This window comes from Fundulus heteroclitus, chromosome 21 (assembly GCF_011125445.2).
Source record: "Fundulus heteroclitus isolate FHET01 chromosome 21, MU-UCD_Fhet_4.1, whole genome shotgun sequence".
NCBI classification, from domain to species: Eukaryota; Metazoa; Chordata; class Actinopteri; order Cyprinodontiformes; family Fundulidae; genus Fundulus; species Fundulus heteroclitus.
Window position 1 is genome coordinate 19573267 of NC_046381.1, and position 25080 is coordinate 19598346.

The window sequence follows — 25080 nt, forward strand, 5'->3', positions numbered from 1 at the left end:
TTTTTAAACATGACCTTGCATATTTGTAACACAAGGTTCTGAACGGCAGAGCGTGTCTTGTTTTCTCCTCCTTTGTGAACACACTTTATCAGGGAACTACATATTTCCTTTAAATATTGAGGACAAACACAAATTGATCACAGCCAATATTGTGTGATTACCAGCAGGGATGCTTTTGCACTTAATAATGGAAGGATGGGAGCGGAGGTATTAGGCAGACGCACGCAAACACATTCAACTGGTGCTGGGTAATTACAAGAGAATGTCACTCGGCATGTCAACTTTTGATAAGACAAACGTCATGAATATTCATTAGGTGGTGTAGTCTCCCCGTTTGAAAGACAGGACACAAATTGTTCCACAGAGCTATGTCTTTTACACGCTTCTTTGTCACAACTACACGGTCACAGACGAACCATGACTTTACAAGAAGCCTGCCATTAATGCAAACTGCTAAAAACGGACACACCTACAAACACATCCTACGCTGTGTGAAAATTTGCAAACTTTTCAGTGTAACTTTCTCTGGGTTCATTTCAAATCCCCTGAAGGTCAAGTTAGATCATCAACCTTCCTCCCCGTGTTGCATCATTAGCAGCACTGAATGATATTTCCCTCTGTGTTTTTTTCTCCTGTTGTTTTTCCAGTTGGTCTAATCTCTCTGTGCCCCAATATCCCGCTGTAATCCAAGAGCCGAGTTAAAAACTGCCTCCAGTGATTGTAGCTCGTGTCATCAAAGAAACCAGTAAACTGTGCACTTCCAGAAGCAAACACCGCATACTGGGCAAATAATGATTGTGGAAATATTTCATAGCTTATAATATAGATGAGTGTTTAAAAACAGCAGCGTGCCATTAGCAAGGAAGTACGGGGATGTGGATCTTCAAAGCGAGCAATTTTATTGCTTGTCTCATCAGTCACTGAAATTGTAATGTCTGATGATCCGTTTGTGGTCATACACTACATCTCCCTGTCAGCTATTATCCCCGGCAACCTTGGGAAGGGAAATTAGAGTGGGGTGGATTACTGGTGAATGCTTCAGAATTAAGATTAACGTCTCAGTTCATCACAAACGAGAAAACACTAATGGCGTCTGGTTACCTTACGGGTTACTTCAAACCTGTCAAGAGTTTAGTTCTAATTCTGCAGACCAGCAGCCATGGGTTTGACCATGGGCGCTTTCCGACGCTTGTCTAGGGAGTGATGGCCAAGTGGTTTGAAAAGAGGGGTTATATCTTGGAAAGGATGCAAGTTCCCAGGTTCAAATCCCACAAACTGCCACTCTTGGTCATTCAGCAAGACCGGTAGAACCAGAATGCTCCTTGGATGAAGCACAGGGGTAGCCCATTGCTCTCTAGGGAATGAGTTAAAGGCAGAAGACACATTTTATTGGGATGAATGTTGCAATGAAAAGTCCAGATGATTACAATATTATAAATGCTCCTCAAGGTTGCAGTTTCTGTTTTTTTTTCACCCGTCATTGGACTTCATTCTATTCGGTGATTCTTTCCTCTTTTCCCCCAAGTTTCTTTTACTTTTCCCCTTTCTGTTTGTCAATTACTTCTCTTTGACATGACTGAAAAGCGATCAGTGTTTGTGCGTTTATGTGATGAGCTATTCTTGACATGCTCAATGTTGTGCTGGCCATGTTCCAGGAGACATTTTGCCTATAAAAACAATGTTTCCTTGCCAGTAACCTAACATTTTATTCTTGTGTATGTGGAAAAAGTTTTAGATCTTTGAGTTCATCTCATAAAAAATGGGAGTAAAACCACAAGTGTTGTGTTTATATTTTTGTTGAGTGTACATGGACTGGTTTATATAGTGATGTCGTGGCATCTTTAAGCAGGTACCACTTCATGAAGCCATCTCCCACACCTTAGGGGAATTCCCTGTAATGTTGCTCACTGACAGCTATCCCCAGCTTGCATCTTAAGGAGCTTTGAATTACATACATGCGTGCAAACACGGTGCTTATTTCTGCAGGTTCATTTGCGTCTGATAAACAAATTCTTCAAAGACACAAAAAGAAAAGAAATATCAAAATGCTCTTTGATACACTAGAAGCTTTTAGTACATTAAGGCATACGTTTGTGTCCCATATATATGTTGCGATGCCTTCTTCATACATGTCATGCCTAGGGCCTTTCTTTCAGCACAGTCCATTTCAGAGAGGAGATTGATTTTAAAGACAGCTGAAACAAGGAAGATGAAGAAAACAGATAACAGGATGAAAGCCAGAAATAAAATGGACAAACCGAAAATCAAATAAGAAAACCTTTATTCAGAAGTAGGTAATCAATGGACGGGCAATATCCTCTCCATGTAGTTGCGACATTCAGTTTTTGTGCATTTGTCCTGATGCTTTTAAGCCGACTATGTATTTTTTCAATATATGTATATGTACAATGTGTTTAGTTTCTACATAATGGATGTTTATCAGAGTTTATGTGTGGAGCGTTTTCTCTTTTGTTGCTTTCACTCAGACGATGCTTGTCTTTTTATCATTTCATCACCATTTTAATGTGCAGTTTTCTGTAGCTATAATTCTAAAGCCGAAGCAAAAAAAAGAGAGAAAAAAGGACCATCCTTATTCTTTTGAGTCAAGAAAAGTCAAAAACTATAGAGTCTGAGACTATCAACAAGTTCATTGTAATGCAAACAATGGGACTAACAAACTATTTGAAAATTGCTCACATTGCAGTGTACTGAGTGTTTCCTATTGTGTGTGGATAATGAGCTCCCTTGTAGGCAGGTTGTATTGACTGATGTTTAATTTTGGCTGAGGAGAGCAAAGGTAAAAAAACAATTGTCTGAAAGCAGTATATGAACCTTCTCAGAGATATGCTGTGAAAAAGCCAGTAATTACAGTAATGTGAAACATTTGAAAACATCACAATTTTCTTCATGACAAAAAGGAAACAATAATAATAATAATAATAATAATAATAATAATAATAATAATAATAATCTATAAAAAAGCACAAATGTCCAATAATTAAGATAAGCTAAAAAAAAAATGACATGATCAATTCCAAGTTGTAGATATAATGTCGAGCTGGACATAAAAAAGTACATCACATTGAAACCATCCATCCATTTTCCGACACGCTTATCACTATTGGGGTCAGGAGGGGTGCTGGTGCCTATCTCCAACTGACATTGAAATGCAAAAGTAATTTAGAACAGCAAGTCAATTTTGGCTAATAATTACACAACCAAAGTACTTTCTTGTGTGTTGGATTTAAAACTAAAAATTACTGGCTGACTTTAACGACAAAGAAAAAGACAAATGGCCGCTAACAGAAATTCACAAGGCTCTTTACTCCCTGTTTTCCTTCAGTTAATTCAACTATTCACGCCACACATTTCCTCACAGAAAGGCCACCAATTTTAATTAATCACTTAATCACAAACGCACCATGTGAACCTGTGTAATTAACTAAACAGTAACAAGTAATTTGGACAAATAGCAGAGGGCAGAATGGGGTGGCATTAAAATGTTTTTTTTTCAGTCTAAAAAGCTCTGTGTCATGGAGTTGCTTTAAAAAGCTTATCACTTCAGTAAAACTCATAGGACTTCACTCATGGTTTAAATTCTGACAATTGTTGGTTGATGCATTGGGATGGTAATAAAACAAAGAGAATATTGTCCTAAATCCCTCAGACCTCAAAGATTTCAAAGTGTATCAGCAGTAAGATTTGTATTTTGACTTGGTTTTGCATCCAGTAACGATCAAAATTGTCACTATTTTCTCAATCAAAAAACCCTGCTGGATACATGGCTGTGAAAATTCTCAGTTATCCGGGTCAGTACAACAGCAAACCGGACTTTTGCTCAGTTTTTCTGAAAATGTTTTTGCTGCCTAGTCTTTTTAGTTCTGGTAGCTCGCACTTGAACAAGCTGCAGTTGGTGCGCTGCTGTTTAAGGACATGGAGGTCCATCCTCCAAGTCAGAGGCAAGTCAATAACCTACACCCCACTGTCCTGGGTTGTTAGAAGCTATTGCTTGGTGTGAGCGGAGTACTTGGTCACCTGAATCCTGACAAGACTGCTGATGTAATCTCTTGGAATGTGTTGGGGTACTGAGCTGTAAACACTGGGGAGTTGGAAACACAGTCCTCCTCCTCTGTTTAGTGACGGCTTTTTTTTCTTTTGACCAAGATGGCTTCTTTGACCCCTCTTTCAAACCATCTATTGTCCAAAATCTGGACATCGCTGTGGTCAAAGGTATGTCGGCCTATAACGATCCAGGACAGTGACATGTGGCTCACTGATTTGCATCTGACTTGAAACAGTCTCATTCCAGTCTCCGCATGGATCTCAAACCAGCATCTTCTTGGCTCTCATCTGGAATTGTTTCAGAAACACAGGACTCTCCTTCCTCAAGCTGCCGCCAGCATCCACGGTACCCCCAGGCTCATTCCCCACCAAGTGAGCTTCCGAATAATAATCTCAAGATTCACCACATTGCCATTCGGCCCACCTAACTGTCCCTCTTTTCTTCCAGATGCCAAAGAACCACAATTATAAAACTTTAAAGATCGCATATGATCACTTTGCACCATTTTCTTTTCCCTCAATGTAATGAAATACTTTTACAAGAAACCTAAGTACGGTTTACGATTCTGCATATGGGTGAAAATAATATCCAGAAACATGACAAGTACATATGTATAAAGTATATCCAAAAATTGAACAAGTGCTGATGGACTCAGGACCTGATGGCGCACAATTGCTGTCTAGATCCCTAGTTGCACCTCACCAATCCCCTTGCCACACACATGGAGGAGAAACAGGCAGTGAATGGTTTCCAAACCACAATGTTTCAGAATTAAAGACATTATAGGTAGACGCATCACCTGTCTAGTTTACATATACAGAGTTTTTTTCCACAGTGACATGGAGCCAGGATGTGCATGTCCCTGGAGCTTGACCAGAATGAATAACATGAGCTGCACCATGAAATGACTTCTCTTTGAGTGGATATAGAATTGGTGTCAGAAATAATTATGTGCTCAAAATTAAATTCTGATAAGTATCTCGTTCTTATTTAGCACATTTTAGCATAAGCTCAACTCAGGCTGTGTGTAAGTAGGTTACATTTACACATTTTGATATATATTGTTCATTCTTTCTACTATGGCTGACCAAATGAATGCACATTAACCATTACAGTTATGACCTTCGCTTGGACAAATTCAAAAAAGGTGATGATGATGTCTCCGAATGAGATAACAAAATATTTTTTTTCAACACTGGGAGAGACAATATGTAAGATGCTGGACAAAATTGAGTCTGTGGAAGTGCCAATAATGTGTTTTTAGATTGGAGAGAAACAGCTAGATAAAAAGAAAAAAAATCTTTCTAAAGAAAATAAAAGAAGAAAGAGATGTCCTTTGTGAGACCAACTTTAATAGCCCAGCTAAATGTATTGAAAAGTGCTGCACTGTTTCTTTTTAACACAGGTACCTGTGAGACTGCAAACTGCAAGCCCTCCACTCAGGTAGACAGACACAGAGTTGAATAAGACGCATGGCTCTGTCAATATGACATATGATCGCATTACCCCAGGCACTGACGTCCTAACGGGGAAACAGGAACCATACCTGATGTAAATGATCTGGACATCTCTGGGATGGATCGTATTTTGTATCCCTGTTTCTTTTATGGGCTGTCTGTAATTTTAACACAGAAATAAACTGAACTGTTTCACCTGTAACGCTTACATATGCCTCCTGTTCTGTCTTAATATCGGCAAACATTCTTTAACAGTCCTTTGCTAAAAGCATTTTTCATGCTACAACCACATATTTCGATTTATTTTATTGGGATTTAATGGGACAGATCAACACAAACTATCACACAATTCTAATGGGAACGGCAAAGGATGCATGGTTTTAAAAATGATTTTACAAATAAAAATTTACATTTTTCTGTCTTCATTTGTTTTCCAGTCTCTCAAGACAATACTTTAATAGTTTACTTTTAGAATAACCCTGCATTTAGCTCCATCCATCTTCTCCTTCTGTTACCTGATAAAAAAAAAGCATCCACAGCATCCCAAGAGCATGATACCACCACCACTATGTTACATATACTGTGCAAATGCTGTGTTGTGTAGCTTTTTACCACACATGGTGATTTCTATGTATTCCAAAAAAGTACAGTCTTTGTCCTATTTGAGCAGAGCATCTTTTCCCGCAAGTTTGCTCCACAGCACTTTCTACATAATATAACCAGGACCTCCGATGGCCTTCTTTAAACTCTCTCTCTTATTCTCACTATTCCATAAAGGCCAGCTTTGGACATTGCATAACGATTAGCTGTCCTGCCAACAGATTCTCCCTGCGGTGCTGTGGATTTATGCAGCTCATCCAGAGTTACCATGGGTCTCTTGGTTGCTTCTCTGATTAATGCTTTCCTTGCAGGGCATGTCGGTTTAGGACAGCAAAACGCAGAAAGTTTGAAGTTATGCTGTACTTCTTCCATTTTCAGATCATGAGTTGGATACTTCTTTTCTAAGATCTTCAAAGCCGTGGTTGTTTTTTAATCTTCATGACACTGTTGGCCATCATGTTGCTGGTTGCTCATTAGGCAAGAATATATATATATATATATATTTTTTTTTTTAGTAATTCTTCTTTGTCTGAAGGGGCTTTAAAAATCTGCGCCTGTGTTTAGCAGGCTCTAAAACCATCAGTATTTCTGAACAACTAAGTTAGCGACTGGTTTAAAGCCTCATTTTGTGAGGTATTTAGGGAAAACTCAATGCACCATGTTTTACCTGCTTTTACAGATGGGTAGAGCAGTTAACAATCCCCAAAGAACCACTTAGACCTTCACAGAATAGCTCTAACCATACTGAGATTAAATTAAACACACGTGCACTACAGTGATTGGGTGATTTGATAGTGCTAGAGGAAAGAGGGCTGAACACAAATGCACAACGCACTTTTCAGATTACCATTTGTAGAAGAAAAAAAACACACACATTATTTTCCTTCCATTCCACAACTATGTACTGATTTTTGGTCTATCTCACAAAACCCCAATGAAATATGTAGAATTTTGTGGTTATTATACTTGGCTAAAATCTTGGATTATTGCTGCGGGTTTCAGAGACACTAATGAACACGGAGTCAAACTCGGTCCGAATTTGTACTGGATTTCACTGGAAAAAGAAAGTCAAGATAGAAGATTATGGATTTTTGCCACCGGATATACTTCTGTAACTTTGTAGGGCAAAGAATGGGAGCCCTCAAAATCTGATTAGGTAAGATTACGTCCTCTTCGCTTTTTTTTTGTATTAAAATGTGAAAGGGTTTTAGTTAGGACCATTTTATGCTACAAAGCCTGATTACAGGGTTATGATATGAAAAAAAATGGATATTGTTGAAATCCCAATAATGCTAAAGCTGCTTCTGCACAGCAACCCAGGCGTTCAGTGGTGGCTCAAAAATCAATACTCATGTCAAATCAATACCACTGTAAACGTTCAAGTCCACAAAAAAGTAAGACTTACCTACTGAAATTTATTTAAGCTCACCATGATCAATATTGTCTTGCTCTCCCCCTTTTACATGATATGATTATTTATCCATTGCAGTCAAATATTATGTAGCTTTCTAAACATTTGACGACTTTCAGCCTGGGTGAATTTAAAGGTAAAGGATTCTCTACAACATACACATCACCGAACTGGAGCACTTAGGAAGATGTCACCACATTTAGGAACAAGGGTCATGAGTCTGAAAAATGTATTTTTCTTCCCCTTCAATAGGCGGTGAAAGCAGTATTGGCTTTATACAGGGAGGACCATAACCCATTTTTTCTGCCGTGACAGTGACTGGCTACTCTTAGTCAGCAAGAGGATGCAGCGGTTTTCCCTGCAAGGGTAGTGAGCCGGTCAAATGTCAGAAAACTGTTAACAACAAAATGTAAAAAAGTTTGAGGTATGAATATTTTTTGGCAAACCACTATTGATTTTCTGTACGACATATATAAAGAACATACAGCACATGTCTGACTCTGTCTCCCTAAAACGGCCAACTAGACGACCAGCACATAATGAGAATAGGTCTTGGCCCAGACGCTGCAGCAACCTTGAAGAGGGGCTGATTCCCATCAAAAAATGTAAAGTACAGCAAGTGTGAGACAATAATTTAATGTTAATTAGGAGCCTGTCTATAGGGGGTAAGAAAAAGAAAAGAGCAAGCAAGATGGGAGGAGTGGATAGTATGAGAGGTGCCTGAGGATCTGAGTAATAGCTTCCCTCTGTCTTGTCTTTCAGTATATTAGTCCATGTTCTCTCTCAGCCCCTTCTCGCTTCTGGCTCTGGGTTCTCTTCTAAAATTAATGACACTGTAACCAGAACATTAGCCAAGTAATGAAAGACATAGCTCTGCATGGGGCACAATAGACTACTAAAAATGGATGGTATAAAATATATGAAATCTAAAAAGATGTTAATAGTGATATAATCTCAAACAAATGCAGTGAAAATACATGGTCGCTATTTGATATTTTAATAGCTTTCCATAGCTGTAAAACTGTCATACAAATAATCTCTGTAATTGTTTTAACTTAACAGGCATCAAACAGGAAAGGCAAAGCAGGATTCACCGAGCATTATGGTGGTTGGAGATATTTTGGAACGTAATGAGCGACAAAATATTTTGTTATCCAGCTAAATAGAAACTAGCCCTGCTTCTAATTCACAGCAGCGCAACGTTATTGCGACTTGTTACATTTGCGGTAACAAGAACTTAAGTCTAAAAAGCCAGAGGAAAAGGCGAGAAAAGCTATTGCATCCCGCTGCTGCGTTTGCAAAGGTTAATGAAGAACATCAGAAACCACAGATGAGGGGAAAAAAACAAACAGATGCTTAACCAGTGCAGAAGAAGCGAAGTCATTAGGGTTGAACGCAAGGCATGCGAGTATCTGAATGAATATGTGTGCAGAATATGGCAGTGGTTTACTTGACTATTACCTGTGAGGCAATAATTGAGACCCGTGGTGCCAAAGGGATGGACTGGAACAAAGCCACGCATACACATCCTCATTATCCCGAACCGCACTCATCTCTCATCTCTTGTCGCCCTTGTTTCTTTTTCATCTCCTCCCGTGTTCGCCTTGTTTGCATCGTACGCACCCAGTGCCAATTTTCGACCTTTTCCCCGATTCTGTGCATGGTTGGTTCAGGGAAGACTTTGCATCAGAATTCATAAGCTGTGACCTGCCCAGGTCAAATTGTTTTCAAACCCTCTAGTTCAGCGGGTTAGGAGGTGTATGCTTAATTCTTTGGAAAGCATGAAAACATTAAGTCAAAATCAGAATCTGTTCTCTGAATAAAACATAGTCACGGTTGATGTTGTAAGAGAATGGACTTAATAAAAATCGCAAAATTGGGATCTTTGCTGCCTGCTACAGCGTAGCTCTTTTACACAATTTGCGTCTAGTATGAAGACACAACAAGAGTAACAAGTCTTTCTAACTTTTCCTTTGTTCAACCTTGTGTAAATCTCCTCTTAATTCCATCTATCCGCTGTATACTTTTTGCATCATGTGCTCCTTTCTTTGTTGGTCGCTAATGTATTCACAGCCATTAAATACATTAATAAGTCAGAACAGCAGAATGTAGTAAAATAACGGCCCTTTTTATAACAATCGTATTCTTTTGCTGTCAGCCTGATGAGAAATGTGCTTTGTTGTACGAGGGGAAAATGCCAGCATATTAGCACTGACTGTGAGCTGTATATTTTTTCACTCAGTGAACCACAGTTCAGTGAATAAATAAGCTTCTTTACTTGATGGAATGACTTTTTTCCCTATTAGCCTGTATGCTTTAAATGTTTCTATCATTTACTTCACAGGGAAAGGCTGAGAAATGGAGAGACGGCATGTGCTTGGACAAGTTAAAACTTCTATAAGGCTGTGTGCGCATCGGTGTGCACAACTCTCATAATTAAAATCGGATCTGCTCGTGAAACAAATGATGGCACATTTGCTTCATTCGACCTGCTACAGAAAACTACAATATCTCCTAACAGTCCCACTTCTTCGGATATCTTGAGGTGTACAGCTTTGCCAAAAAATGTTTCCCCGTTCCCCACCTACCACCCTTAGAATGCATTAAACACTGTATTGGAGATAAATCCCAGTGGTAGACAAAAGATGTCTAGAATTTACCAAATTTGCAAGATATCGATTCATCAACAATTCATCGTCATGATCTCTCACAGAACATGATATAAAGGCTTGAAATGTATACACACTACATCTCTGTGCATAAAGCATTGTCTAAATTAGTTTAAGATTTTGCATCAACTTAATTACGCAAATGAGAAACTGACCAAAATATATTCTGATGTTACTTCTCAATGAATGTTCCTTTGGTTGTGTAGATCTCTGAACAGCTTTTATTTTTGTAGCTATGTTATATCTTATATCTGAGGTGATGAGTTAAAACTTGACCCTATAATTGCCATCTTTGGGGCTACCTACACCCTCAGGTGTACAATTCACTAATTAACAATCAAATTCTACAGCTTTTTTAACACTGATAGCGAGGAGACTAAAAGTTATGCCATTTAAAGACTGTTAAGGAGTTGCTGTCTATTCTTTGTCTGCACAAACTCATATTTATACACAGGCGTGTGTGAGTGTGCGTGTTTGTGTGTGGAGAAACGGGAAAAGGTCTCCTTTTTTCTATACTGTTGAACAATTACAGTTTTATGTTTGTGGGAGGACATTAATATGCATGCTATTGCTATTTTTTATTCTGGCATGTGAGGGGTGGGTGTGAGGGGTCTCCTTTCTTGTCCTTGTTCACACTACTATAATTTTGTAAGAGAAAAAAAAACAATAGATAAGATACTCCAAAAAAAGGAAAACAAAAGAGATGTAACACTGTCTGGTTCTCTCATCTATGCTTCAGTAAGTCAAGATGCGTCTTTAAATAAAGGTAAATTGGTGTTGATCTTCATGAGCAAAGAAATGGCTAAAAGAAAATAGCTACTCTCCTGAAATTGATATTGCTTAGATGTACAAGCAGGACAATATAACTGGGAACAACTAGAACAAAGTTGGACCATAAATCAATTTCTTTATATTTCTCGGGAGGAGAAAACAGCTGCAATAAAGAGGGGAATCATGGGGCCACAGAGTCTCAATAACAACTACACACAATATAGATGCTAATGTGAAGTTTTTTTAACTGTTTGATGTAACATAATGCATTTATTTAAAGGTTAGTCTTTTTTTACATTGGTCATTGTGAGATAATACCAGTGCAATAAAAAGGCTAATTTCACATGATTCCTGGTGTGCCATTAATATTGCTAGGCACTGAGGAAAAACAACATTTTTACGTGCTTTCTGTGTGCATGCACTGGTTATTGCTACAAAAGGGCTCTTCTGACAAATCATGGCAACTTTGACCAGGAGTCATTTGATTTGACTGTGGCAATAAAGATATGTATATATATATATATATATATATATATATATATATATATATATATATATATATATATATATATAAAAAAGAAAGAAAGAAAGAAAGAAAGATATTCAATAGCTTGACGAGTTCTGTGTGGGAAGAACAAGTAACACACAGGTTTGTTCTACTTTCCTAAAAAATAATGTTTCTGTATTTATCTAGGTATAATAATGTAACGGTAGAAAACAAGTTGTCTTCAAGTTGAATGTTGTTCATTTAAACAAGAAAAAACATACAAGGAATAAAATTTTAGTTGAGGAAAGGGAGGAAGGCGACTGGACGTGGGTAATGGGATATGGGAAAGAAAGTACAGAGAAAGTACAGAAGATACGTGTGAAGCAAGGAGAGTGAAAAGACGGACAGAAATTGATAAATGTGGATTCTGTAGAATAAATGAAGCAGCGGAGAGAGGAAGAGATGAGATGGAAGAAGGAATAAGGAGGATGGGAAGAAAAATGACATATTACTGTGTCCAAGCTGCGTCTTTTCATGTGTGTCTCTGTGCACACGTCAGCACGGCGCACTGTGGTAGTTTCAGGTTCCCGTCTTGTGAATCAGTGAATACTGAACGGAATGTGCCTGCTGATGGCGGATGTGTTTACGTGACAGAGGTGATAAAATAATGCTAAAATGACAGAATAGGTGACAGAGGTGAGAAAGGGGTCAGACATTTAGAACAATTACTGTCCAAGGTCCCAAATTAGGTGAGCTGCTGGTGGCACAATATAATTCCTATTTAATGGTTCGTTTAGCTTCAAAATGCCATTCCTGAGCTAATAGATGAAATCTGGGCGGAAAGAAACTGGAAGTGGTGGAGAAGCCAGTGTGTATCCGCCTTGCGTACATGAATGCTTGTGGTTCACAGTGGAAATGCTGTTGACGGTGTAATTTGATGAAAGCTGACAGGTAATTTATGAAGCATATTTTTGGGTAAATGATTTTTCTTGCTCCTACTTTCTCTGTCATTCTAGACTAGTAATTGGATTTCCCTAACTTTCGATGTAGTGAATTAGGAGTAAACTAGTTAATGAAGGCTTGCCTTGCCGCATGCATATGTGTGGTGGCGTGGGAGTGTTCCCATGTTGATATTTTAGGTTTAGAAACAAAAGAAATCCAAGAGAGTGTGGATTTGTGTGTGTGTGTGTGTGTGTGTGTGTGTGTGTGCGTGTGTGTTTGTATGCACACTCTGTCAGTAGATGAAAGGACCATCTTTCATTGCTGTGGAAGTTAATTGCAAAGTCTTGGTCTGCTGCACTAAGACCCAGCTATTACTAACCACCTTTGCTTTATTTCTTTCAGTCAATCAAGGACCGTGGACACAATCACATGCACAAGCATGAAAAGCAATTTCTATTTTTGTTAGGCTTCGATTTAAATAACAGTGCCCCCACCCTCTTTTCTTACGTTTACCCACTAAAAGATAAATCTCAATCTAACCCTATCCTAGAAAGTTTGAAAAACCGTTTAAACTAGTGGGCATTTTCACCTTCAGGAGGCTGGAAGACCACACTTCCCAGTGCCCTACCAGGGTTTCTCACCTCGCAAGTGTAGTAAAACATTAGACTAACAAATTCACCATTGTCTCATCTCCCTCTCCCTCTTTGTCTGCTTTTGCTCTCTTTAATTGCTAGGAGTGTTTTGTCTTCATGAATCTAGTCTCAAAGGTGGGTCATGCCTTATGTATGTGAGTGTGTGTATGTGCGTGTGCACAGAATGCAATATGTTTTTGGTAAAAGAAAGCGGATTTCATAAGGACTGCAAGCTTGTTGTTTTCATAGTGAAAATTGAGAGCGGCGCTAAATGTGCACACGTGTATTGTACGATCATTGGTGTTTGTCAAAAACCTTCACAACTGCTGCACAGAAAAACTATTATCAAAGCCAAACCTTATAGAAAGCAGCAGTTAAACACACCAGCTTAACAAATCTAAACTAAACTGACATAAAAACGCTCCCAGGCTTGGACCAAGCACATTGGAGGCAAAATGAAATCAATCAAACCCATTGTAAATAAAAGTAAGTCAAACTAATCCAGTTAGAATAACTATTTACAGCAGTTGCCTGCTTCAGATGTGAAAGTGATTCCAAAGTAACAAACAAAAGATGAGAAAACAGAAGTAGGTGATCGTACACATCAACAAGCTTCTGGAGCCTCTCTAACACTCCTTGGCAGAGATTTTATATTCAAAAAAAGTGTATTATTTGTGGTTCTTTGACATTCTTGGCACTAAAAAAAAAATAACCAATTAATATATAATCACCTTTATCTTTATTTACTTTATACTCTCCTTTTAAAATGTTAATTTATGTACAATTAATCATCACATTCTATATGTGATGGATAAAAAAAACTAGCGTGCCATCTTGCCAACTCGTTCTGGAGTCTATGGTGGATTAAGGTGTCATCTTCATCCCTTACCTGGAGTGTTGAGCAGTCGGGACATGCGACAGCTGTAGGTGATTTGCTGCTCGCAGTGTTCTGCACTGGTGGTGATGGCGATCACCTATGAACACAGGCAAGGATGTATATTTTCACTTCATCTTTTTCAACCTGAGACATCAGTTTTAGTGCTGAAACTAAATTAAGAAAAAGCTGATTTATTTCCTTCCTTGTACATTTGTATGCCCCCCACAATAAATAAATCAGCCATAAAAATAATGAGAGAAAGTTGTGTGAAGAAAACAATTCCTACTCAAACCATGACATCTTAGTTTTTTTTTTTAAATATATCACTTGAGGGGAAAAATGCAGTCACTCCTCGTGGGGCATTGAAGTTCACCCAAAGTTGGCTTTTGACCGAGAGTGTCAACAGCAATCTATAACCACTCAGCAGAAAGATTAAGGTATCGACTTCTGAATGCAAGAGAGCGGATTCAGGCAACCTGAGCTGTATTTAGAAGAACCCCAGCAGACAAGTCATACAGAAATGAGGTTAAGTACTCGTTATGTTAGTTTATCACAGGGCATTTGCAGGACTGGAGGCTCAAATATATAATGTTGCATTTCAGTGCGAAGCATAGTGAATGATGATGCCGTTTCTGCAGGATTTTAAGAAAAATCTCATACAGATTTGCAGCATATGTATTACAGTAATAGGGTTATAGTCTTCTTTTATCACAGTGCTGGTATTATTGGACCTTAGTGCAGCATTCAATATTGCCGATCACTCCATTCTGTTAAAGCGTCTGGAACACTTGGTCGGCCTTTCTGGCACAGCAGTCGGCTGGTTTAAATCCTACTTAAATGACAGGAACTTTTTTGTGTTAGTAAGTAAATTTACATCCCAGACGACAAAAATCACATGTGGGGTTCCCCAAGGGTCCATCCTGGGTCTCCTCCTATTCAATATCTACATGCTCCCTCTAGCTCAGATCATAAAAAACAACAACATTGATTACCATGATTATGCTCTACATCACCATGTCACCAGGTGATGACAAACACATCCAAGCGCTGAGTAAATGCTTGGAAGAAATCAATGTATGGATGTGCCAAAATTTTCTCCAATTAAATAAAAATGTATAAAACATTTTAAATACATAACAAATAAAAACATAAGTAATTATGTTTGGACCAATAGAGGAGAGATCAAGAGTTCCAGCTGCTTCGGTTAATAACCACTGATCAAACCCAAAATCTGGGTGTACTGATGGACCTAAAACTCCCCCCCAAAAAAAATCTAAACACAATTACAAAGTTTCCAACATTTCAATTCAATTCAATTTCTAGGATTAAAGGACTAATGTCTCAGGAGGATATTGAAAAACTCATCCATGCGTTTATATTTAGTTGAATTGATTACTGCAACGGTATTTTCACAGGTCTGCTTAAAAAGTTGATCAGACAACTGCAGCTGCCCGCGTCCTCACTAAGACTCAGAAAGTAGAGCACATCACCCGACTTCTGAAGTCAATTCAATTAATTTTTATTTATATAGCGTCAATTCATGATACATGTCATCTCAAGGCACTTTCCAAAGTCAAATTCAATCAGATTATACAGATTGGTTAAAAAGTTTCCTTTCTAAGGAAACCCAGTTGATTGCTTAAAGTCTTGACAAGCAGCGTTCAGTCCTCATGAAAGAGTGTAGAGCCACAGGGACAGTCGTCTGCATTGTCCATGCCTTGCATCAATTCCTGATACTGAGCATGCATGAAGCGACAGTGGAGAGGAAAACTCCCCTTTAACAGGAAGGAAAACCTCCAGCAGAACCAGGCTCAGACTGAACGATCCTTACACTGGCTCCCTGTATCTCAGAGAATAGACTTTAAAATCCTTCTGTTAGTCTACAAATCCCTGAATGGCTTAGCACCTAAATACATCACAGACTTGTTATCAGTGGATCAACCCTCCAGATCACTGAGGACTTCTGGCTCAAGCCTACTCTACATACCCAGGGCCACAACCAAACACGGAGAAACAGCATTTAGTTTTTATGCTCCATTTATCTGGAACGAACTCCCAGAGGACTGTAAAAGTGCTGAAACCCTGAGTTCCTTTAAATCAAGGTTAAAAACCTATTTGTTTAGAGTTGCCTTCAAATGTTAATGTGGAAATTTGTAGTCCAAATTGTCTTATATTGTATCTGACCTGCTCTTACTATTCCATTGCAATATGCTTGCCTCTGCAATGTTTTTCCTATGTCTCTGTAATGCTCTCTTTCCTCTGTTTGTTTTTTGTTCTGTTCATGTACAGCACTTTGAATTGTCTTACTACTGAAAAGTGCTTTATAAATAAACTTGCCTTGCCTTTATTCCTCATAAAGGTCGTGACACACTGTCTCTTATCTTGCCACACCTGCTTCATATCTGAAAATCACATTTCATGTACGTCTAAACGTGAACTAACGAAGCATATTTTGGTAAACATTAAGTCCTTTGACAACATCACATCAAAGCCTTCTTTTTAATGTTTTGCAAACCTAATTAGCGCTCGACCATCTTGGGCTAAAAGTTCAAAACTTTGTGCACAGACTATGTGTGTGTGTATGTGGTATGTATAACCAAGCGGTTCAATTATTATTAGCTGAATTAATTAGAAAACAATCCACAAACATGTCAACCACTCCAAGGTCAACATGCCAAAGTAAGACAATCTTCATCACTGCAGACATTACATCTGCATAGTGTAGGATAAGATTAAAATAAGCTCATCATCAACTTATTTCTTTAGGTAGCATCTTTGCAGATTGTTATAGTGGTGTTACTTTTGTATAAAATACATTGCATCTTTAAGTTTAAATGCTTATGTGACTGCATTTCCTTTGACAGGGTTAGGGTTAGGCTTAGTTGGAGATCAAATTAAGTATACTACAGATATATAATTTGTGTATTATTAAGGCAATACTTGAGTGGTATTTTCTCAACACTGCACATATTTTTAATATGTATGCTAATAAAAAATGCAAAACAGATACTCAGAGAAGAGATTTGTTTCAAAAAGGAGTATTACTACTTACAGCAAAGACAAATCTACAAAATGTATTTAACATATCCATGTGATTATTAGAGTGCAGACCTTTGGAATATTTGGATAAACTTCTCTGCCCAGACGATTTATAAACTATTGTTCGATCTTCTTGAATTAGAAATAATGAAACTGAGGAATCTGTACTTACTAGATAATGGAAATAACTTGTTATTGCGCTCAAAAAATAAAACTAAGCCTTGCATAAGAAATACAATCATATTAAAAAAAATTCCCACAGTGTACTTTGTAAGTCAGTATAATACGAGTTAGAACCACAAGCATCTCTTTCGCCATGAGACTATTACTACTACTACCAGGTAGAGGCAGAGAAGCTCATAATCTTGTCCTCTGGAAATATAAGAAAACAATTAAATCTGGATTTTACCACAGTATAATTTCGCTTGAGAAGGTTTTTAGAAATAGATACAGTCAGTATATATTTTTTATATCCTGTACTACCATACTGCTATTGTTCCCTAGTGTTTTCGTTCTTTCTAAGTTGTCACATTCTTACATGTTCAAGATTGATTGTGAATGAGTGACTGAAAAGTGTCCCCATGTTTGTACTCACCAAATAAAGATTAAACTGCACAGTTTGAATAAAAGACAAAAAAGATACCATTTGTTCGGGTGGAGGTTTAATCTAAAATGTAGAATGCAAACATACAGTTGAACCCCTTATTTTCTTTCAACTGTGTGCAAAGTTGTCAAAATTTCACAGCTAGTTGTTGTATTTCTCCATTGATGTCTCCAGGTTAAAAGTTGGAATGACATTCTGGAAAATATTTTGCTACTGAGAGAAAAAAAAAAACATTTATTCTGGAAAAAGCCCAGAAGAAAGCCCAACACTGAGTAAAGCGTAGCCGCTTTTATCACACAAAGGTCTTGAGGTCCATGTTATTTTTTAGAAATCTTTTGATTTAATCACATCAATTTTGTTGGTATTTACATTTTATTATATTGTCCTTGGCAACTAGGACTAAAAATGATTCCTGGAGTGACTCAAGCGAATCAATGGGCTTGATTATAAAGCTATCCTTGGGCAAAATGTTTAATCTTCGGCTTTGTTTAATTCACGTGACCGCGTGCTGTTCAGATGACACTTTGTATGAGATAATAAGACGAACATCTTACAGAGAGTCCCAAAATGCCCCAAGTCTGGAGTCACATCGACTAAAGGAGGGCTGTTTAGCATAACAGTAACAATTTGGGAGACAGATGCATTTATGGTTCCTAAACTGGGATTATTTGTTGACAAAAATCATTTATTTATTTATTATTTTTATTCTTAAATCACTGTGCACAGAATGGGTAGAGAGTTTAGTTAGAAAATTGACAAAGGAGATCTGTAATATTGGGCCTCAGATAAAAATAGTCTGGAGGCTCTGATCATATTTATTTGATTATTATCTGAGGGGATTTTTCACCATCTCACATTCATATAAAAGAATAAAAAGTTGACGGACTTCTACATTTCTAACTTCAAATATCTGGTAGGAGCTTGCCTGCTTTCAAATCAATTTGGTGCCCAAGAATAGTTCTGAAAGAGCACAGACAAAAGGTTTGGTATTATAAAAAGGGACACCCCGTTGCATTCAGGAACAACAAACCCAGAGTTTCATTCTCTATCTACATAGTTGTTGGAGATCCTAAAGCCCCCTGAGAATAAACGAAAATCTAAAACGTGATACTACCACCACCCTGAGAGCTCATCCCTGGGCAAAAGTTTTAAAACCAAGGTGACAGTTTGTTTTTCCGTATAAGAAAATGTTTAGGGAAGAGCTTCTGATATATAAATATTACATTATATTACACTGACTTAGAATGTATTTACATGTGAGTTCTGATGTTTTAAAATGTTGTAGGGGTTCCCATGAGGAAAAAGATTTGGAATTCCTGACAAGGCAATATCCAATTACCCAAATAATCAAAGGATTATTTAATACAGTACCCAGTATTTTGATATTCAATAGCAGCATTTCCATTGGCAAAGCAATACTTTATAGGACTACAAACATCTGTCTGTGTCTGTGTGTGTGTGCTACCTGATCCATAGAGGCACTGTAGTTGACTTGCAGGACGGCTCGTCTCTCTCTGCTCGAGCCAGTGATTGGCATTCTGGGTGGCAGGTTGTTCACAACGGTTGTCCACACTTTGTCTTCTGCACAAACACACAGGCACAACGCTGAGTCATGTATCAGAGCACATGGACAAATGTTAATGTTACGAAATTCAAACTGGCTAAATGCTGATTGATTAAGATAAATGCACCAAAAACAAAAATATACTTGCAACTGTCTCATTTACAAGCCTTTATTCTTACAGCCATCCACACAGGGAATTCAGCCTCTGCATATATATCCGTCAAAGTAATGACATCCCCCCCCCTCCCCCCCTTTTAGGTTGCCGTTACGCAACTTGAGGCCTAAATAGACACTTTGTATCCAGTTATGGTCTGAATCAGTCCCTCAAATATTTTCCTGGTAATTTCCACTGCAATTCAGGAAATGTGTGAGTATGGGCTTCAGGTCTCTGAGGGGTGCGAATTTGTGTGAGAAAGAAAAACTCTTAACATTTCAACTTTTCTGGGAAGCGTGTATGTGTGTGTGTGTGTGTGTGTGTGTGTGCGCTATTCAGCGTGACTAAGGGCCAACCAGTGGGGTGCAGTGACATTTCATCAAAAGTCTTGCCTTTGCTCTGCCTGCATGCTCCGCTGTTCCGCACTATCTCTGTATTCAGCCGTGCGTGCGCATGTGCTCATGAAAGTGTGCAGGTGGGTGGCGGTGTGCCAAAAGTGTCACTCGGAACGTTTGAGCCCTCTCAGATTTGCTCAACAGCTTTGTTTCATGTATGTTTGTGGCGTCTGTGTTGACGCACGCGTGTTTATGAACATCTGCGCTTAACGCTCCTTGAACGGCGGAACCTGTGACTGTGTGTTGCCACGGAAACCCGAAGACTCCGTCGCTTGAACCTCTGCTCCTGTCTGGAGTTAAGAACGAGCGTGACTGCAGAGTTTCCTTCTTTCACAGGTCAGCGGGGCTCGAAAGAATAGGAGAGTGGGGAAAACACACACACACACACATACACACACCTAAACGTAGAGCATTTGTTGAAGCCATTACCATACCCACCTGTCATGTTGCAGTTGACTTTTAAGGGGCCAAGAGGTCCGCTACCATCTGGGTCAATCCAGTAGGTGTCAGATGACCTGCCCAAGTGCTTATAAGCCTCACATGAAGGTTCATGGATGGCTGCAGAAGCACAAAAAAAAACAAAAAAAAACAAACAGAAAGGGCAAAAACATGAGACCTTAAAGTGGAAGAGGATTATTTCCAAAATAATGTCCACAGAAAGCCCAGAACGAGCTTCCAATTCACTGCAACGTAATTTTTAAAATCATAAAATCAAACATTATTGGTCTTAACTTTGGGGCACAACATGTCTCATTGTTGCTGAAATCAAGACATAAAGAGAGAGCTTTGGCAGTAATTTAGTGTTCAGATCTGTGTGCAAACGCACAAGGAACGTGAAGCAAAACTCTGCTGTCGTTGCTCAGCCGTCATTAAAACCTGGCAAATGTCAATATCTTTTAGTTCTATATCGGTTGAAAGAAGAATCGATGCATCTAAAGGAGAATAACGCTGCTGGTTTTTTTGTTCTCTCCTTCTAGTATGCAGGTTAATTTATGTTGTTGCTTTTTCCGACTATCCTTTCTCTTCAGCGCCTGTCTAGACCTAGCGTCTTGCCCCACTTACTAACAACCTGTTTGACAACATACTGATGCAAGGTTTGTGTTGATTTTCCACTACGCAAGTCTACAGTAGTATAGCATAGTAGTACAGAGAGATAAAAAGTCCCTTTAAAAGGAATGAAACTTTTTTTGATTCATATCGACTGCTCAGAAGCTTAATGAGACGCTTTGAAAGGGCTTGCCTTCTGTTAGCTTGGCATGTCTTTTTTTTCTCATCGGTTCTTCTCATGTGCACAATCTTCCTTTTCTTCTTTCCTCCTCATTTATTTTATTTTTTTTTTATTTTTGACTACTGGATCATTGATGTTTTTGTCTACAATATTCCACTTTTTTTTCTCCCAGGCTTTTAGAGAAGCATCTCCTAGAGAAGTAGAAGACATGAACTTATCCTGCTGAGCTGTTTCAAAAGGGCTGAAAAAACTCTTTGAGGTTGCTGCTCTAGTTCAAGATCATTGCTCAAAGGCGGATACATGACAGCAACATCTGAGTAGACAGAGGTGCTTCGAGATGAAGAAATTACGAAATAAAGCAAGGAGAAAGAAATCCGTCTGCTCAACTAACTAGGGTTAAAGACAAGGGTGAAAGCAGAGTGTGTAAAAGAAAACACTGAGAGCTCTAACTGCAATCCCTGTCATTTAAACCATTTAGATAAGTAAAAACATTTTTTAGGTATTGAAATACATCATATTAACGTGACCAGATTTGACTTGTGTTTTCTCAGTCCAAAGCAGACTCTAAGGCATGCTTTTACAACAAATTGATCACCGGCATGCCCTGCTTTCTAGTCTTCCCAGAAACAGCCCAGCTCCACAGCAGTTGTAACATAATTAAGCCTGAAGAATGCTGACGAGGAGCTGAAAGCGAGCTTGGGTCACACTGGTGTTTAAGTGTCTGAATTGGCTCCCTGTGTGTTCTAGAATCCAATCTAGGATGCTTTTATTTGTTTTTAAAAGCGCTAAGGGACTGAAGCCGCGTTCACACTGTGTGCCTGTCATAGGAAAAATCTTTCGGCCTTAAAGAAAATCTCTGGTCATGGCAACCTACAGCAGATATCAAGCAGCCCAGACGCTGTATTGAAAAGTTGTGTTGCAACCAATTTTTTTCTTCTTCGTTTGCCTAGCCATCTACCGCTTTAACCCTTTCCATCCTTTTTTTCTCCTTCTTTTCAGGTTTTGACTCTAAAGTGAAGAACATTAACATCCGTAACTTGTTTTCTATTTATTTGGGAACCAATGCGTCTGTCAGATGAGTCTGATGCATCTTCTGTCATCCGCTGTTACATGAGATAAAATCATTTCAAGCTCTCCAACGTGACATGTTCAAGTATTGTCCGATTTTTAAATTGCACAATCTTAATTCATTTGTCTTATGTTAAAATACATTTTTAGCTTCAAGAATTTTTAAATATCTGTATATTTTGTTTCGTTTTGTGTCTGGTGTTTTCTCACGTCTGACTCTAATTGTGTTTCCCCTGTTGGACATTTTTATATGGCATTTTCCTATAGTAATAAATAGCTGTTATTTTACATAAAGCTGACTAAATGATGGAATACAGTTAGAGAAGTAAGCAATATGAATAACTAAAAACATTTCGAAGACAAGCATTAAAACTAAAAAGAAGAAAAGCGTCTAACTCAACGTTAAAAACCATCTTTGTTGTTTTTTGGGCTTTAATATGGGATCTTACAGATCATAGACAACGTGTCAAATCTATCAGATGCAAACACTGTTAGGTAAAATTACATTAGAGCTAATGCTATTTGTACAACTGGATTTGCAATAATAACCACTACCGGTGCCCTCATCGGTGAAGGAACGTGTTCAGGCAGGTTGGAACGGCTGAGAAAAGTGTCACGTGTGCTGTGTGATCAAAGAGTTTCCATGAGAGTAAAAGGAAAGGTGTAAAAGACAGCGGTGAGAGCAGTGATGTTGTATGGTTTAGAGAAAGTGGTGATGAGGAAGAGACAGGTTGAGGTTCTCTTTGGGAGTGACGAGGATGGATAGGATGAGGGATTAGCACGTCAGAGGGACAGCTCATGTTAGGAGTTTTGAAGATAAAGACATACTGAGATGGTTTGGACATGTGCAGAGGAGGAATAGCGAGGATGATTTTGAGACTGGAACTGCCAAGCAGGAGGTCTAGAGGAAGACCAAGGAGAAGATTTATTAATGGAGGACTTGAAGGTGCTTGGTGTGGGAGAAGATGCTGAATATAGGCTTAGATGGAGACAGATGACTCTCTGTGGTGACCCCTGACAGGGAAGAGCTAAAAGAAAAAGATGACCGCTGTCCTCATCAATAACTTAATAGAGGCGTATTCTATTAATCTAATCAGTTGATAACTTAAGGGGCAAAAGAGTGACATAAATAGTGCTGTAAGCAATCTCAGACTTGCTGCAGGTTTCAGAAACCAAATGTCGAACAGTATCCAAAACTAGATGACACTTTGGAGCTCTGCTGTCCTTCCTGGGTATAATTCTTTCTTGCTTCAGGACAGCAGTGACATTTCAAAGTAATCTGCTCTTTCACAGTAAAAAGTGAAACACCTACAACCATTTCAACCAATAACCAGCTCCACCGAGGCAAACGTTTGGAGCCCCATGCCTAAGTGGTTGCTTTGAGGGGGGAGAAAAAGAAACTACTCCTTCTTTCCCTCTGCACACATCTTACTGGCTGAACCCCAAAGATTGAGCTTACAACTTGACATGTCTCACACAGACATCCTTGTCTGCTTCGCTTCTGGCTTTCCATCAGAAACTTTGACAGAGTATACATTTATTACACATTGTAGAGCTTTCCTTATATGTATTTTGAAAAGGAACGAAGTTTAGATTGTGGTTTGTATGACGAATGCTAGCCTTTAGGTTTTGCATCATGAAAGACACACCAGATTTCAGGGCGTAATAGACTGGAATCTGCACTAAGTGAAATGAGCTGCTAAAGAGCAAACCACCTACAAGGACTAAAGTGGTTGCCAGCTTCCCACTTTTTAAAGCTCTTTAGAATTTCATATTCATCTTTTCATGATGTCCCATCCGATTTGACTCCGACTCATCAGTCCTGGAACAACCTAACATTCAGAAGAATGTCTTTTCCACTTTACTTCCCTATTCTTTACTTGTTTTAGCTCAAACGGATGCTCAAATTTTCTCTCTTGCCCTTTAAAAGAGAACAACATCTGTGGCTTATGGGAGGAAGAATGACATTTTCAAAATTTAAAGCCTCTAAAAAGCTCTCTCTCTGACGCGGCTGCTTTGTGAGTCGGATTCGTTTTTCTCTGATGAGAACAGAACACAGTGCATTTGGACAAGCTTGGCATTGAAACACTTCAAAAGTTCATCTGTCTTTAGTGCTGAGAACTGGGAGACAGCTTAATCACTCAAAGGCAAACGGGGGAAGACCAAGTCAAGCACATAACACATTACGTTAGGGAGAAAAGGACATTTGAAAAGGATAGAAAAACAGATGTATAACTTTACTCTACTTACACGTGTGGCAGGTTGCTCCACTGTATCCTGTTCCATCGCAGTTACAACTAAAACTGTCCCAGGTCTGTTTACACCGGCCGCCATGTTCACAGTGATTAGGCATACACCTGGAGAGATGTGGACAGAACGAATAAATATTTACAAGACGTTGCTGGCTTATAAATATTTGCTAAATAAATCAGAAACCCTGTTTTTATATGTGCAACCTGCTGGTAAGAGCAGTTAGGTGCCAACTGTACAGCAGTAACATCTAACATACTCAGTGCATATTCTCAAAGTTTATAAGTATCTGTAAATGTCAAAATATCCATGTATGGACTTTATGGAAAACATTATTACTGAAAAACAAATGCCAATACCTGGATGTTTATATCTCTGCTTGTGTGTCACAGTGTGGTGGATTTGTACCTTTGTGGTATTTTGAAATTGTGTGTGAATACAGTGTTTATAAAAAAACAACAACAACACTGAAGCTAAAGATGCTTTATAAGGCTTATGTGTTAAATAAATTTTGACTACATGGAGCTACTGTGTTAATCCATTCTGGATCGACACAGCAGTCTGACCAACAAACCCTTTAAAACAAGAAAAAGTTTCAGTTAAAAAAGTTATTTTGATTTTAGCCTCTCATCAACATAAGCCTTTCTAAGAACTAAAAAGTATTTATACCTCTTGAACTTTTTCAGTATCTTCCTAACAAAACTAAATAAAAAAACAGCTTAAGAAGACGAGGAGCATCTCAACATCGATTTTCAAGTTTCACCACAAATTCTCGATCGGATTCATGCCTGGATCGGACCCTTCTGAAAAATGAACATGATCTGATCCAAAACATTTAATTGCAGCTCCTCCACAGTCAGGTCTTTTGC

At 38.5% G+C, this 25080-nt stretch overlaps 1 protein-coding gene across 4 annotated transcripts in view; it reads right to left on the reverse strand.

Moving 5' to 3' along the window:
• Positions 1-25080, reverse strand: part of cntnap2a (contactin associated protein 2a) — a gene marked incomplete at its 5' end in the record, with an annotated part of 289852 nt that overhangs the window by 161555 nt on the left and 103217 nt on the right. For all 4 annotated transcript variants that reach the window (XM_036124791.1, XM_036124789.1, XM_036124790.1 and 1 more), the window contains 4 exon segments: positions 13922-14006; positions 19018-19133; positions 20104-20223; positions 24212-24318. In XM_036124791.1, coding sequence (XP_035980684.1) covers positions 13922-14006; positions 19018-19133; positions 20104-20223; positions 24212-24318 — 428 coding nt within the window.